The sequence below is a fragment of the Calliopsis andreniformis genome, chromosome 12 (assembly GCF_051401765.1).
Source record: "Calliopsis andreniformis isolate RMS-2024a chromosome 12, iyCalAndr_principal, whole genome shotgun sequence".
In the NCBI taxonomy this organism is placed as follows: Eukaryota; Metazoa; Arthropoda; class Insecta; order Hymenoptera; family Andrenidae; genus Calliopsis; species Calliopsis andreniformis.
In genome coordinates this window covers 17,078,364-17,093,927 of record NC_135073.1, presented here as the reverse complement: position 1 = coordinate 17,093,927, position 15,564 = coordinate 17,078,364, and the positions used below count along the sequence as shown (strand labels likewise).

Below are 15,564 nucleotides of genomic sequence, written 5' to 3'. Positions count from 1 at the left end.
CCACAAGCTCCGTGATGCAACAAAACAACCCCTGTTACGAGCAAAGTGCACCCTGTATTCCACAGTACCTTGGCTAAATATCGACTTACGTGCTAGTAAGGCCCGTGTTGTAAGTAATCAGAGTAAACTAATCGATTATCACTGCGACAACGTCGGTCGATTCGCGAGTAGACATCGTTTTGGTGGGTGGCGCGAACCGCGAACATCCTACGTCGCTCTTTGACAAATAAAATCTACAATCGTTCGTAAAAGTGTCACTGCTACGCATCTTGGTCTCTACACTGGCTTAACCTTAAATTAAAACGAACCTACGCTAAAATACGAGTACGAAACTAAATACGCTTCCTACATTTCCTCTTCTACCTGCTTCCCTTCGTTATCGTCTCTTTTTGGTTTACTCTCCATAAGGCGTACGCGAGCTTCTGCGCGAGAATAGAGATCGAGGTCGATCGTTCGTCGGGGACTTCGTATCGCGAGGCTCCCGCGAAGAAAACAGCTCTCAGTCTTTGTCACGTGTCCGTTAAATCGATAGCGAAAATAAAAGTAAGTTCTTCCGTATTGCTAGATCATCGGGGATTTGTGATCGATGAACTGAAAAATGTCGTCTTGATTTGTTCTACGATCCTGCTGCACGCTGGAAGAAACATGTTTCCTTGGGAAATCGAGAAGTATATTCGATGGTGTCCAAGTTTCTATGGCAATGAAAACACGAGGCATTATTCTAGAGTGTATTTCAGTTGCTCCTCGAACTCTCTTTTAATGGACCCTCGAAGGACCTCTGATTTGCTTCAGGGAACATGTTTCTTGTGCCAGCGAGCTCTTACTAATTACAGACTGCGAGGAACGTAGAACGATCTAGAGTTGAAAATTCGGTGTTCGCGATCATATCTTAAGCAACGCGTTGTACAAAAATATCAGCTTCCCAGTGTCTGTTGTGTGCATCAGCTTGTATCTCCTGCTGGTCATCTTATCGATCAGACTCTTCGTCTCCAGCTCACTGTGATGGGGACTCCAGCGGATGGAGAGGACGGATATCCTCGTCGTATCCCAAGGGATCGTGTCCAGGACCTGAACCAAACATGTGTAATTTTCTCTGAAAAGATCTACAAAGATTTCGAGACTTGACAATCACCTGACCGTCTTGGGCGTCTGGGCTGTCTAGGCTCAGATAATCCAAAGTGGTAGCGCTGTACGCCAATAGAACACTGTACAGAGGAAAACACTTCAACCTAGTGGTAGGCAAGCCCTCGTCCGAGGACACAAGGCTGTTTGGACCCTCCCCTAGCTTGGTGACTTGAACCTCTGATTCTTGGTGATACGTAATCTGGAAGTCCAGAGCTATACGATGAGCTTTATTATGTCAGTGACTTGAGCTTGATTCAGCGTACTTGCCTCTTTGGTATCCTTATCTGTACTAAGGCAGGCGTGGAGGACCCTAGTCTTAGGGTTCCTAGTGCTCCTGTGAGCCTCGAAGAAGCTTCTAGGGTCAGTCAGTACGAGCACGCCTCTCCAGCTTAAATTGCGCTCCAACCAACCCGTGCTGGAGACTGCACCTATCTGCAAACAGTGATATGAAGAGTAGATAATAGTATCACGTGTCGTTGAAGTGGAAAGAATCCAAGGTCCTCAGGTCCTGAGAAAAGGAAAAAAGTATCTAAGGTCCCGAGATCCTAAAGAAAAGACAAAAGGACCCCAGGCAAAAGGTCCTAAGGAAAAAGGACTCAAGATTCTTGTTCTCAAGATATTGGCAATTTAAAGTTTTCAACTTCAACACTATCCCATGTACTTGTGTCTTCCTGAACCCTTCTTTTTGTATGAAAAGAATTCTTTTAATACCCTTTCTTTTTTCTCCAAATATAAATTCTATACTCTGGACCTCAATTAATACCTCAATTCAATTTAAAAAAAAAAAATACATCATTTTGCATTACAGTCACAGAAATACTGAACCTTTTTTCCAATCAAAAGATCATTATTTACCCTACTGATGTACTCCACATAGACACCCTCTCGCTTTCCTTCAGTCAGGCTCGCGACGAACCGCTCCTCCGAGGTCTGGGTCGCGTTCAGAGGGTCCTGTTGCGTGGTGGGCTTCAGCTGGACCTCCCTAATATAGGCGACCAGTTCAGGATTATCCATCGAGACGCTGTTCAGCACATAGTCCCTAGTCATGTTGGCGTCGAACGCCTGCCTCCTGTAAACGACCACGCTTTAATGGACACACGGTAGCAGCGAGTTTCATTAACCCTGGATGTGTACAGCGAGTATGTATGCCACACACGCAGCGCACGTGGATCGTGAACTGCTTCTCATTAAGCTGCGTGGCTGGGGGTGGCTCGTGGCCGAGCGTTTCGCTCTCTTTCTCTATCCCTTTACTCAGTAGCATAGAAACGAATATTGGTAGGATTACACTGAGAACGAAGGGTTAGCCTAGTCTAATGGAGGGATTAACCTTTGTTCTAGAGGTCATTTACTTCACAGAGGCCCATGAAATAATACAGATCACGCTAACTTCAGCGTTTGGAGTTGAATCCTCTGGAGAACGAGGCTTCGCGAGGAAATATTTGTCAAGGGATAAATGAAACTGGTGAAAGATAAATTGACAATTAACACATTCGTCAATTAAGTACACACTAACGTTGTCCCATAAAACAAACACGAGCCACGTTTTCCCTCGGATTACATACTGTCAACAGAACTCGAACCATAGATCACGTTGTATCGCTTTGTCAAAAGCTACGATCAAATATTTATCTTTCTATGATATCGGTCCACCGCGATAAGGCTGCTCGCCGTGAGCTGGGAATCGAGACGACAGTGGGGCAACATTCGTGCTACCGTAGTTCTTACTCCATGCCATATTGATAAAAAATATCAATCGATAGCAACGAGATCGTCTCCAATTAATTAATATCCTTTTTCTGACTTCATGGAGTTAAATACACTGCCTAGCTGCGAGCAAGCAGTCGACGAAAAGAAAGGGCAACAAAAACGAGGGGATCCACTTAATCATTCGCTTAATCTGTCACACTGTGCTTCTGTTCGCTCGATAGGAAGGCCCGTAAAAACGGAAGGCGAAGGAGAAAGAGAGAAAGAGAGCAAGTGCCTAGGAAGGAGAGTCCATGCATTCGAGTCGTCTGTTTTACGATGCAACAAAATTTTTACGTTCCTCTACTCGTTAGAAAATAACGAAACCTGTGCTGCTACCCGCGGAACCAGCTCGTAAAACCTGAGAAAAAGTGTAAGCCTCGAGGGGAAAAAGGGCACACTTGAAACACTTGAACAAGCATAAAGGAATGATGATCAATGGGACAGTGGAGGCGAAAGACATACTTTCCAGAAATACTGTTCTAATTGAATGCAGTATGCAACTGCAGGAGCGTGTTTAAAAGACAAACAAAATGAAAGGGCGCTGTAATTTTACAGAGCTAAATTCTGGAGTATCTAAATTGAACGCAGTAAGGAAATACTTTAAAATAAGTCACTGTTAGCTATCTGATATCAAATCTCTAACATCTACACATATCAACCACACATTCTTTTATCTGCCACTGCACTTCACTAATCCCCTCAAATTGATTTCAACTCCATATTCTATTATCTACACCGTTCAAGACGCAAGGCCAGTTCAATTACAATTTTCTTCAAAGCTTCTTGGAACCAAGAAAACGATTATACTGAGCACGTAGCATGGTGTACCCTACGCCCACAAATTGAGCCATTTCTTTTCCCAGCGATTCGCAGTGCCACCGCCAAGTGCCGACAAGAAAATGAACAGATCAGTTAGAGGTACCTTTTCTCCACCTCGATCAACAAAGAAATTTACCTCAGGGCCGCAGCTTCGCTCCAGACCAGAAGCAAGGCCATGGCGGTGGAAAAAGCGGCGAGAAAGGCCAAGCAGGGGGCCACTCTTCTCCACCAGCTTTTCTTCTGGTTCGATATCGTACTCCCTGACAACGTCGAACCTGTCGGCGGCTGGAGAACACCAGTCACTGGAGGCATCCCTGCGGGGGCCATTCTGTAAACGTAAAAACGTCCTGTGAGTGAGTCTGTTACGATCGTCGCGTGAAACGGGCTTAAAGGCTGATAAAAAGACGGTAGCAGAGGATAAGAGACAGTAAAGGATGTTCCTTGACGGTGTCGAGTAAGGGTTAAGGAAAAGGAAAGAAAATGGTCCATGAATGAGGATTATCGAAGTACCCTTTCTAGGGAATGAGTATTTAAAAAAGAATTATCTAAGTTGGAGCGGAAGAAATGTCCCTTTTTGGAAAATCGTCTAATCGTCAGTTTTTATAAATCATTTCAAAGTGAATTGCATGTACTAACTAAAAAATTATTTTTCTGAACATATAAATAATTTCGTATTCAATCAATTGCATTGAATTGAAGTGTAATTTTCGTGCTTCTATTGAAATCATAAAATTTCAAAATTTGTCAGCCCTTTCCACGATTTACCATATGTTCCTCCCTTTTGTGGCAAAATTGTTTCTAAAATATTTAGGCAAGCATAACCAGCCAATCATTTCGTAGCGATCTCAATTCTCTCTGGCCTGCATCTACGCGATATGATCGTCGCGTGCACCAGTGTCCATTGTGATTAGAGTTAATGTCGCGTTTAAATTCAGTAGGCTGGCTGAAAGCTTGAATGCATATTGCATCGTCGTATATAATAACGAGATAACGGGCACGTGATTCTATCGCTATTCGAAAGGGAATGCCGTTCGATCGACCAGGGAAGGGAAAACGTGAGGAAAGAGGTGAAATCCTTCAGCCGCTCACGGATACATTTTCCACGATTTTCCAGTGTACTTCAGATGTTACTTAGTGAAATCCAGTGAGATCACATTGTACCTATAATTACAAAGAGAGAAAAAGAAAGAAGAAATAGAAGACACAGAAGATACCAGGATAACTTTTCTAATAATAATAGAAAATTTATTAACGCAAGAAAGATAATTAAAAATAATTAAGCGCGAAGTAGAAAACCGTAGACAAAGGACAAAAGGATACTATGAAAAGTTAGATCATCTTAATTCTCTTAATTAGTGCCGTCTGATAGCCTTTTTAAGCACCAGCCTTTATAACACCATGACGTCGAATATAAAACCATTCAAAGAGAAACGCAAAGGGACTTCAGAAAAGTTTGTTCAATTATCGCGAAATAAATTTATATTCTTCTCCTAGCCAATTTCTGAAAGATCTCACGAGCAAGATACGTCTGCTCTCCACGAACTTTCTTTGCTCCTCCCCTTTGCCATCAACGATGTTGATGGACGTCTCCCTTGGCATTTCACGCAACGAGCCGTGTCATGAATAGATTTATCACCACTGACCAAGCCTGGGAATACTCACTATTTTAAGATTCAATGAACTCTCGTCTATACCTCGCCAAAATGTCTATCCCTGGCAATCGATGCCCCATAAAAATTGGTTCGCAATCTTACGCGTCTGGACAGCAGCTGACCCCGTCCAATGATCGATGAGGACGTATTCGATCGCTGCACGAAACAAGATTAAACTGGCCAAGGTGGGATACGAGTGCTATCAATTCCTGCAGAAACGAAATGGCACAGTGACTCGTCGAGATGGATCAACTTTACGGTCTCCACTGTTACATGACGTCGGATCTCTGAACTTTCACACGATGCTGTAACGTAATTGCATCTCGAAGCTGCAGCATTGGTGCAACGATCCCGCTGCTACTGTGGCCTTGTTTCCCATCGATTCCCGCAATATCACGGACACGGTGCTATTACGACTACGATGAACAGGGCAAAAAGTGGTAACGAGTTGGAAAAGAACGGTGATCGACCGTGAAATATGTCCCATCGCGAAGACGGTGTGATTTATTATGGCAATTGTTGCAGGAGAGGCTACAGGGACAAAGGTTGTCGAAAAGGAAGAAAATGCCGCGACGAGGGTACATATTTTTCATTCGTCACTGCTCCGAAACGTTCCCTTTCCTCACAATGCATTATGCAGCTCGTTTACTTGTTCGTCATACGAAAAAACTTCTGAGACTCCCTCTTTCGTGAGGCTCCAACCTTTCCGCTCTGGGAGGTTTCAAAAACGCTCGAAAGAGTCGCGACGCTGACCCCATTACGCGGGAGACATTAATGCGAAAACGATGTTGCAAACTGCCACAGTGGCTACATACCATGAAAAATATTTACCACTATCTCCTTCTACAGAGTCGTTTTTCCTCGAGTTTGCGCGCGAATAATAGCCCAGCTTCAACCTTCTGGAAAATTAAACACGTTTTATCCTCCTACCCTTGTTGTCCTCTTTCCATTTTGTTTCTAGTTTTAATTCACGTTAAATGGAACGAAACTACGGAGGGAAGAAAATGGTTCCGTAGCTCGTCGCAGAACTCTTCCTCGAGATTGTAAGTGACGTGCTCACCAGATCGATAATATTTGCTAGCCTTGTTCTTCGTGTGAGACCAGCTGACTTGATGAAGTTTTACTACGGTTTGCCAAGAACTTAGCGAGAGAACTTAGCAAATATTTTATGGCGAAACTGGAATCGAGCAAGTGTAACTTGTGCTTGCAAACAATCAACAGCGAGTACACGACTGACGATACCATTATTTTATGCTTTATATCTGTAGCATAAATTACTGGTATAATCATCATTTTAATTGGAAACATCCATTTTTCACGAAACAATTACTCGGTGATTCAATACCCTCGGTTTTGATTAATCATCGACCTTATTCACACGCATGTGTATTATCATCCAATATTCGTGAGCTCCACAAATTCATCGCTTCTTTTCGAAGCTTGGGAGGGATTTGATGGTCTCGTCGACCTCTTGCTCCAACCCTTATCGTGCCCCAGGGCTTAACTCCTCTATCCTCTCCCAAAAGCAACCTGACCCACACTTTCCATTCTTCTAAACTTAATGCTACCTTCTTTTCAAGAATTTAGTTGGATCCTCTTTTTCGTGTATACCCCAGACAATAAAGCTATTCTATATTTCATCTGTTGTAAGGCAGAAAGACAGGTTTCCTATACAATTATATTCAGCGATCACGCCAACACACCCACGTAAGCTACGAAATGGTGAAAGGGGAAAGATCACAGACTGTAAGAATTTCCGTGTCCTCCCACACGTGAAAATTGCAAAACACGAGAGGGTAGGAAACAAAGGGAGATTCGTTTCCTTGTACGCGAATGAATACGATGTTCCACGGAAGTGATGAGCAAAAACAATGCGCGAATCTTGTTATATATTTCATTATAACCTCGGTTATGGAGTATAAATTGTGTCAGTAATAACTCACCACATTCTCAAATTAGACCAGTCAATTTTAAAAATTTTTAACGCTGTACACTGTACTACATTGTTCACAAAGTGAATTCTAAAATGAAGATGCCTACCACTGAATACTTTCAAAAGTTGCACACCAGCTCTTTGAACATAGCACTAACAACTTTAGAAGATTCTAATTGGAATTTCTAGACTTATCAAGTTCACACCAACTACTCTAGAGACTATCCACTCACGCAACAGTCAATTTCCTGATGCTCCTTCTATGGTAAATACACCTACAAGCGTTTCTCCATCTCCTACGCTAATTGCGAGTGGCCAGCGAGCCACCAAGTTCACGTGAAAGTATTCTTCACGTAAAAACAACGAACATGCCCAACTCGGTCACGAATTCTAGCCGTGGCGAAGGAAAAAAGATGATTCGGAGAGCGCGTTACGCAGAGCTGCACGCACCGTGTTAGCCTAATTTCTTCGAGGATAGTTAAGAAGTCGAGAGCGTCTCGCGCGTTGAACGCCCTTTAAATTAAGCGACCCAATTGTTGGCGTCGCTCTGACTTCAATTCTCATCAGTCGAATCGGAGAACGTCTCCTTAACGCGATATCATATCGTCTTATTAAGAAATTCAAAAAATGTGAGACATTTTTCTAATTAGATAAATTCCTGCATCGCTTACTCTAAAATTAATATAGGTACCTACCACAGTGCTTCTAATTAAATCTTCCTGTTAAAAGTACAGAGCTCAATTTTGCTGAATAATTCATTTCAACTCTCTCACTCCTCATTTTCTTTCCCCGAATATTCGCGAAATGGAGACCTAGATCGACTAGAGTATGATTCTCGAGGAAGTGTTCACATCCCGATAAGATATCATCTGTCCCAACTGGCAAGCGTTCCAGTAAACTCTGCAGTTCCAAGAAACTATTGTATACGCGAGAGTCTCAGCTTTACTTCCCTTTCCGACCTTTCGTCCATAAGAAAGCTCGACTTACGAGGAAGCCCCAGTAGTTTCCTAGCCGGAGTCGACGAAAGCCCCACGGTGGTGACGATAGATGGGGGCACAGGATAAAAGGAGAGGGCTCGAAATAATGGTTCGTACTTGTGCAAAGGAAATGCGCGGTCGCCTTTCGAAGGGAGCCTTTATGCTGGCATCACGAGGACGCGATCATTGTTCAGGCTCTGGTAAACACTGCATTATAGTCTGTTCAAACATAACATAGTTAGCAGAATCTATTGTTGTTAGACATCGTTGTTCTTCGCAGGATTTATTGTTTACGAAGCTAAAAGAGCGTTGGCGCAAAATGAGTTGAAATTCTAGGAAACCTCGACGCCCTGGCAGTTAGAACTGCTAGCTCTATATAGAGAGGTAATCGTAGGTAGAAGCTGCTTTGATGAATAAGGATTATTGAAATGGATGCGACTGACTTCATCGAGACATATGAATGCAATTTGCAGCAGTACAGCGATGTTGCACAGTGCTGATTGCGAAAGTTGCAGGCGTTCCTATTGACCTGCCATTTGCTTCAATTTTCCGCAGTCCTCGACTTGTTGGAGCTACTGTTCGACTATAAAGAGGCTATAATGAGCAGAAAACAGACTCGTGGAATTCTTTCATTCGAGATTTCTTTCCTTGTTGCCTGGTTACTTGACTCCAGAATAATTAAAGCTCAATCAGTTCACTTTGTTTACAGTAAACACTACGTACCCATGATTTAACTACTGTACTCTTTTATTTCAACTCAAATTATTTAACAAACTATATCTAGTGTTAAATCATAAGTACCAGATATTGTAAACAGACTGTCAAAATATACCTATTATAGACATTTCTGAGAGAATTGCCAGAAGTCCAAAAAAGGATTCAATTGAGGTCCCCAAATCGTCCACAAGGGATAAAAAAAGGAAATGATGAAAAATTGCGAATGGAGCTTCAGGCGAACAACTTGTTCCATCAAGAGAAAAACCGTCAGCGGCAGGAAATTTTTCCTTCTCTCTGTTTGCTCTTACAATTCGTTTCCGATCGACCTTTTTTCCCCCAGACGAGAACAGTCAGTTATTTTGGAGCGAATTTCCCTAATTGTTGCGATTTTTGTCGACTTAATTAGCGAACTTTATCAATGTTATTCGCCACGGCTTGCTCACGCTTTGTGCGTACGCTGGTAACATGAAATATTTATGAATTTGCGTCAGGTGAGAATGAAAAGGTACCAAGGAACTCCTCGTGCCCGCCGAAACTTTATTGGCAAACTCTGCTCCATTCATCGCGTTTCACGCTTCCACGCCCGCCGAGCGGTAACATTGTGTAAAAACGAATTTGGGAATCGATCGCGTCGTGTCGGTATCTTTCCAGTCACGTCGCTTCAGGGACGATCAAGATCAAGGGGGAAATGGTTTAACGAGAACATTAATCATCGATGTTCCTTTTTCCCTGTATTCCAACCGCGAAAACGTTCGTCCTGGAAATGTGGCAATTTGTATAATGAAAAATGGATAGAATTGCAAAATTACAGAATAATTGAAGCTCTGCTGCGTCTGATTTGGAAATAATTCTGAAGATTGTAAAACTTCTGCAGATTTATGGAGAAGACGAAGTTTTAAATTTAAATGAGGGAATCAAGTGGGTGATGAATTGCTACTCGTGTATGCAAATCTGTGTTAAAAAGCAGGAACGTGATTCTCTGCGTTATTTATAGTATTTGAGCACAATAAACACTGTAATAATTAAAATTTCTGGAGAGATATAAAAATAAAAATCATTTCTGTAGAAGTACCTCTTCAAAACAATTCAACTAAATTTGTACTAACACCCAACTCTGTTTCTGTTATCACCTCTCTCTTCTGTATTTCGCAGGGTCAAACACCCGCGAAAAGCGTAAACAAACAACCAATATTATTCCATACACACCAGATATCTACCAAGGAAACTCCACACCACACTGTCAACCTGTCCCCAAACCTATTGCATCCCACAAATCGGCACCACACGTTTGAATCCATCCTATAGACCCGCCACAAGAATTTGTCTACCAAAGCGCGTGTCGAGCAGCGCCGAAACCAAACAAAGAAGAAAGTACACGTAGAATTCTGCACGATAATTGCTCTCGAGAGTATTTAACCTGAAATTGTGGGTTTAATTACAACTTCTACGATAGTTTGAGAATAATTGAGAATACTCTGCATACTTATTGGGTTTAACTGAGGAGAATAATAGTTCTATTGGAGAGGTAATTGTACATACAAAGTGGACTATAATAACTACCGCAGATAATAGAATTCCCGTAATTCGAGAATACTGTCCCCAGCAAGTGCATAAATATACCGTCCTCCCGTTATATGCTCACTTCAGTGTCACAGAAAATTGCGAGTCCCAGTGTCACTCAATTTCAAGCCACAGTAGCCACAGCAACAAGGCTACAACCACAAAGTACTGTATACATCCCGAAAAAGCCTCAAGCGAACACGTCCCTAAGTCCAGCAAAGCGGATTCCCAGAATGCTTTCAGTTTACGTACTTGGCTTTCACAGGCTCCATGCCGGTCCAGAATAATTCGCCTCGTGGAAAGGAAGGCTCAACCGTGTACGGCATTCACGTGGCTTCGTCTCGCATCCCGTCGTCCTGAAGACATCGGCCAGGCCGTTTCACGAGGCCGCGCACATCCTCTCGATGCTCGTTCACGCGGACACTGCACTCCTAGTTTACTCCTCGGCACAGACGTCGACCCTCGGCGATCTCCACGAATAAAAGCGGCGTCGGGACGCGTCCCGTGTGTTCACGACCCGTGGCACGGTCGCAGGGGACGCGTGCGTCGCGTGCGTCGCCTCTTTCCCGCGGCTCACTCTTCAAAACCCTCCTCCGCCGTCGACGTTCACTTTTCACAGAAGAAACTCTGCTATCAGCTCGGCAGAGGGTCCTCGCTAGTCCCCAGTCCTCGAGCTCCCTAATTCCACCGACAGTTCGCCCTGTTTACGACGCGATGGGGACTGCCCCGAAGCGTCGAAACGATCGACGAGCGTGCTGGATCGGCCAGCGAGCGCGGGTCGAAGAAGTCGAGCGAGAACAAAGAGCGCGCGTCGACGGAAGAAGCGTGCCGTCGAGCAGAGCACCGAAAGTTTCTTAGCGGCGCGCGAGTTGGGGACGGGAAGTCGTCGGGAGCGTGTGTTGTCGAATGTCGCAGTGCAGAGCGCCACACACGATACACAGGCGTTCGTCGCCACTCTCCTTCTTTCTCTCTCTCTTTCTCTCTCTGTGACTCGAAGCTCTCCCACTGGCGGGCGATTCGTCTGGTGTCCCCCAAGTGCAGACGGCGACGGCGACGATCGTCGAGGAATGCCAGAAGGCGCGCGTCGAGCGTTGTCCAGCGAGGCGGAGAAGGAAATGCAGACGTATATGCTCGTCCCGTGGCGAGAGCCGACTGCCCTCCAGCACCTGGAACGGCTGACGGTATATAACCGGGTACAATGCCTCTATATCGGGTGTCCTTCTTCAAACACTGCCGCCATCCGCCTGCTCCTTCTCTATCACCTTCGATCCCTCTCTCTTTCGCTCTATCCCCTCGATTCTGCCCTCTCTCTCGCTTTTACGCGAGGACATTCCGTGCTCTACACTCTCCTATTAAGCGGCCAGGTAGACTCAGTGGTTCTCAGCTGAGCGGTTAGAGCGCACCTGGACTGGTTTCTCTCTCTCTGGTTGCCTTGCCTCTCACCTTTCTCTGTCTGGGTTACGGCCCTCGTGGCAGCGCAGGGTGTTGTCTCGACACGAGGGAGACACGGCCCTACCGCCTTTGGTCATCGCGCTCGCCACGCTCGTTCCACGTCCGGTAGTGTGGTAAAGGCGTTATCGATCCCGAGACTTGTGGCCGCCTTTGTGTCCCGACGTTTACGAGCGAACCCCGAGTCATGTGGAGGTTTCTTGATTGATCGGAGTCGATAAGTCTGAGGGAGGATTTGGTCGCGGGGTTTTGGGGTAGGATGGCACTTGGGACACTGGGTGGTGGTTCTTGGATTTTTAGGTGTGAGTTGGATCACTCTGTTCTCCTGCTGTGGGTACCTGAATTCAAAAATTCGATTTTGTACTTGAATATTTCTGAGCTTTTAGTTTTAGAGAGAAGAATTGTACTTGAACCTCGTGACTCTAAAAGTCAGTGACTTGGACTTTTTACACCCCTTGCAATTAAAGTTCAGTTGCTCACTTATTTAACACCCCACAACTATTAATTCAGCCACACCGCAGCGCATGATTTCTTTCTTTCACAAGGAACAAACATTCTCATCCCTTCAGACTGAAGATTTCCATCTAACGAGAAAATGAACTTACGTACTTTGAGGTCAGCCACATTTACGTACTCCCATATGCTATTCACCTGGGTTAAGTTTTAAACAGAACCTGCAGGAAGTGTTACGGGTAGCCAAGGCTCCTTACCTCTTCAAACAACATTTTCTAAATTGTTCCCATTTTCTCACTTCCCATTTTCGTCGAGTAACTTCACCTTCGAGAGTAAAGTTTCCTGATCAAATAGCTGGAGCGCTTTTCAGAGACTGAATTCGCCGATGCAATTCTAGTCTGCATTTGTTCGGTGAAGGAATGTACGAATGTTTCGCCGAGAGACGAAAATCTTTCAGGCTACGAGTAAGCAATGGAAATTCGACGAGATGAATTCATTTTACTTCGAATCTATCTACGATGTTCCTTTTGGAATTGATGTTCCTTGCCAAGGGGAGAGGATCTTCGACGATATATCGAGCGTTTGCGCTTATGCTTTTACTAAAGCATGTTGTAACGATCGACTATCTCGCGGTGCTCCGATGAAATCCATTTTTCACAAGGCCGACGATTCTAAATTGACCGCCCTCGGTTGGGAAGGGGCAGGAGTCGGCCACCTTCACCGAGTTCCACTTGAAACGAAACTGCAAAAATAAATGGAACGCGCCGTAAATAATTTCTCGCTCCCGGACTTCTTTTAAAATAGAATCCTCCTTGCGATCCTTGCTATGCAACGCGGCGTGTGTGCCTGCACGCACGATACAGAACGCTTCATTTTACGTGGGGCCCCAAGAGCTGTCGAGGAGAGACAGCAAGTTCCTCTCGTTGATTTTAATTTAAACTTCTAATGCACTTTCAATATCAACTATTACGCGAGGGTGATCTATCAGGGATAGGAATATTCCCTACAGGAGGGAAAAAAGATAAATTGCGATCATCTATCTTCATTTGTAATTTGCAAAGTCATTCCCCCGAATTCAACCCTAATGCTAACTTCTGCGCGAGACTCATCTATCAGAGGGTGCTCTATTTGCTATGGAATAGTCTGTAGCGAAGAAAAGACGGAATAGACGTGTATCACCAGAATTATCTGATCCAAAGGTCGACAAACTATGACCTATGTATAAGCTGAAAACAATTTTTGCACTTTTAAAATGTTATTAAATGTCCAAAGAAATTCCATTCCATACCAACGAAATATTACATATAATCTCATTTATAAATATACCTTCTTCAATCCTATTAAGGATTTGTAGAAACATTTTTTCTTTCGTAAATATCTAGGTACATACCTACATAATAGCAAAATCTAATAAATTGTGAATGAAAAGCTCACTGATCCCTGAATCTCGTAAACCTCCTAAAGAAGCAAATCTCGCGATCATAGAAAAGCAGACGAAGAAAAGTTCCATACACGTTTGACGCGAAAACAAAGCGCGTGGTCGAAGTGAAAGGAGGAACCTCAAGCCATAGCTGGGTCGTAGGTGAGCGTGGGCGGGAGAAAAACGCGAATACGATTGGGATCCTGCGCGTGTGTACGCGTAAAGGACGACTGGTGCGTGTGCACGTAAAAGGAAGTGGCGACAGCAGCTGCGACAACAATGAACAACTTTGTTAGATAGACAGCTTTTGCTTATTTACGGCGCTTAGCCAACTTCGGCCAGGCGTTTCTGAATTTAATGAAGCAGACGATTTCCGGGGGCGAGACAGAGTGGCTCTCTGTCACAGTCGTCTTGCATTGTTATCGTCTTGCGAAAGGAAACCCTATTTTCGCGCGCGTTGTTGATTGTATCACTGCGTATCGTTGCCATTGTGAATTGGAATCGAAGAATGGAGATGGTTGAGGGCTGGATCGCGTGGAAGCTGGAGACCAGTTGGCGTTTCAACCCCTCGAGGGTGGAAGCCTCAGATTGAAGAAGGGACTTCGATTCCTTGGTGAACGCAGGAATCATAGGGACGTTATCTTCGCGCATATTTGAATCGTTATCAGGGAACTTGGATTTAGAGACCTCGATCTGTGAACTTTAAAGTCTATAGTTATTGAATTTATGTCGAGGATCAAGCGAGAAAATTAAAGGGATCCATGAAATGAGAGACAGAAATCAACGAGCAATCTTCTTTCTGCTATTAATATCCTTCGATGTCCCTGTGCTCGTAAATCCTACTCATCTATCACGCGACGCAAGGAAAATGTATCAGCTCATTTGGAAAAGGCGAGGACGACTTTCCTATAGTGAAAGAGCCTCTGTGTAGAAAGGAATCGTTACTACCACGCGAGCATCCCCTTTAGACCGCTCAATTTTTATTAAAGAGATATTTCTCTGACTATTGCTGCTAGGGGTAGCTTCATGACAGCGTCTCGGAGCGCCACACCTTCCCAAGGCTGCGGGTAACTATAAACTTGTTCCCATTAAAACCTATTATCGTTACATTCTCAGGGACCGAGGGAACCACAGCCCTGCTAGTAAACTCCTATTCTGCAGTTTCAGGGCGTAACAATCATCAGAGGTAAATAAAAAATTAAAATGAAGTAGATCCTAGATACTTTAAAAATTATCTAAATTACATGAATCCACAAAATATGTAGGACTTCTCAAAGTTCCTAATTTTCGAAACCTCTACTCCACCCTCACCTTACAGTGCCTATAATATATGCATAGGTATATTAACAATTCTACTGTTCCTCTCGAGTTCCCCTGCAAATTGCATCGCTATTTCTCTAAAAACCTTTCTGAAGACAATTTCCCAGAAGCCCACCTCGCCATCCAATAATATATGTACCTAATATCCTCGTCCTTCCAACCACATTTCCTCGTACCAGTCACACAGAATCCTTCAGACATCTCTCACAGAAGATCGCCAAGGCATTGAATCCCGCCCACTCCTGCCAGGAAACTTTCATCGATCAATTAGACTCACGGCCACAGTTCCACGACACGCAGCGCATCCCATTCGACGGGACGCGTGCAGGTCACCGCGAAGACGCGCCGCGCCGCGCCGCGCCGCGCCGCGCCGCGCCGCGTTGGCTACATATG

General features: G+C 44.3%; 1 protein-coding gene and 1 long non-coding RNA gene across 2 annotated transcripts; both read right to left on the bottom strand.

Annotated features, from left to right (window-relative positions):
- Positions 1-493: 493 nt before the first annotated feature.
- Positions 494-11,087, bottom strand: LOC143185783 (protein Star). Its single transcript, XM_076389032.1, has 6 exons — positions 10,782-11,087; positions 3,827-4,018; positions 1,981-2,194; positions 1,393-1,557; positions 1,133-1,324; positions 494-1,068 (listed from the first exon to the last, which is right to left on the bottom strand). Exons 1-6 carry the CDS (start codon positions 10,853-10,855, stop codon positions 883-885), a joined length of 1,023 nt encoding a protein of 340 aa, XP_076245147.1. The 5' UTR covers positions 10,856-11,087; the 3' UTR covers positions 494-882.
- On the bottom strand, positions 9,187-10,286 carry LOC143186063 (uncharacterized). Its single transcript, XR_013002995.1, has 2 exons — positions 10,176-10,286; positions 9,187-9,726 (listed from the first exon to the last, which is right to left on the bottom strand). It is a non-coding gene; the product is annotated as an uncharacterized LOC143186063 (long non-coding RNA).
- Positions 11,088-15,564: the final 4,477 nt, after the last annotated feature.

Excerpts from the sequence above, each read along its gene's own strand:
- LOC143185783 (XM_076389032.1), bottom strand. The coding sequence starts at position 10,855 with ATGCCGTACACGGTTGAGCCTTCCTTTCCACGAGGCGAATTATTCTGG. Across the intron at positions 4,019-10,781 it reads ATGGAGCCTGTGAAAGCCAA|AATGGCCCCCGCAGGGATGC; the intron begins GTACGTAAACTG and ends TTACGTTTACAG. Across the intron at positions 1,325-1,392 it reads CAGATAAGGATACCAAAGAG|ATTACGTATCACCAAGAATC; the intron begins GCAAGTACGCTG and ends CTGGACTTCCAG.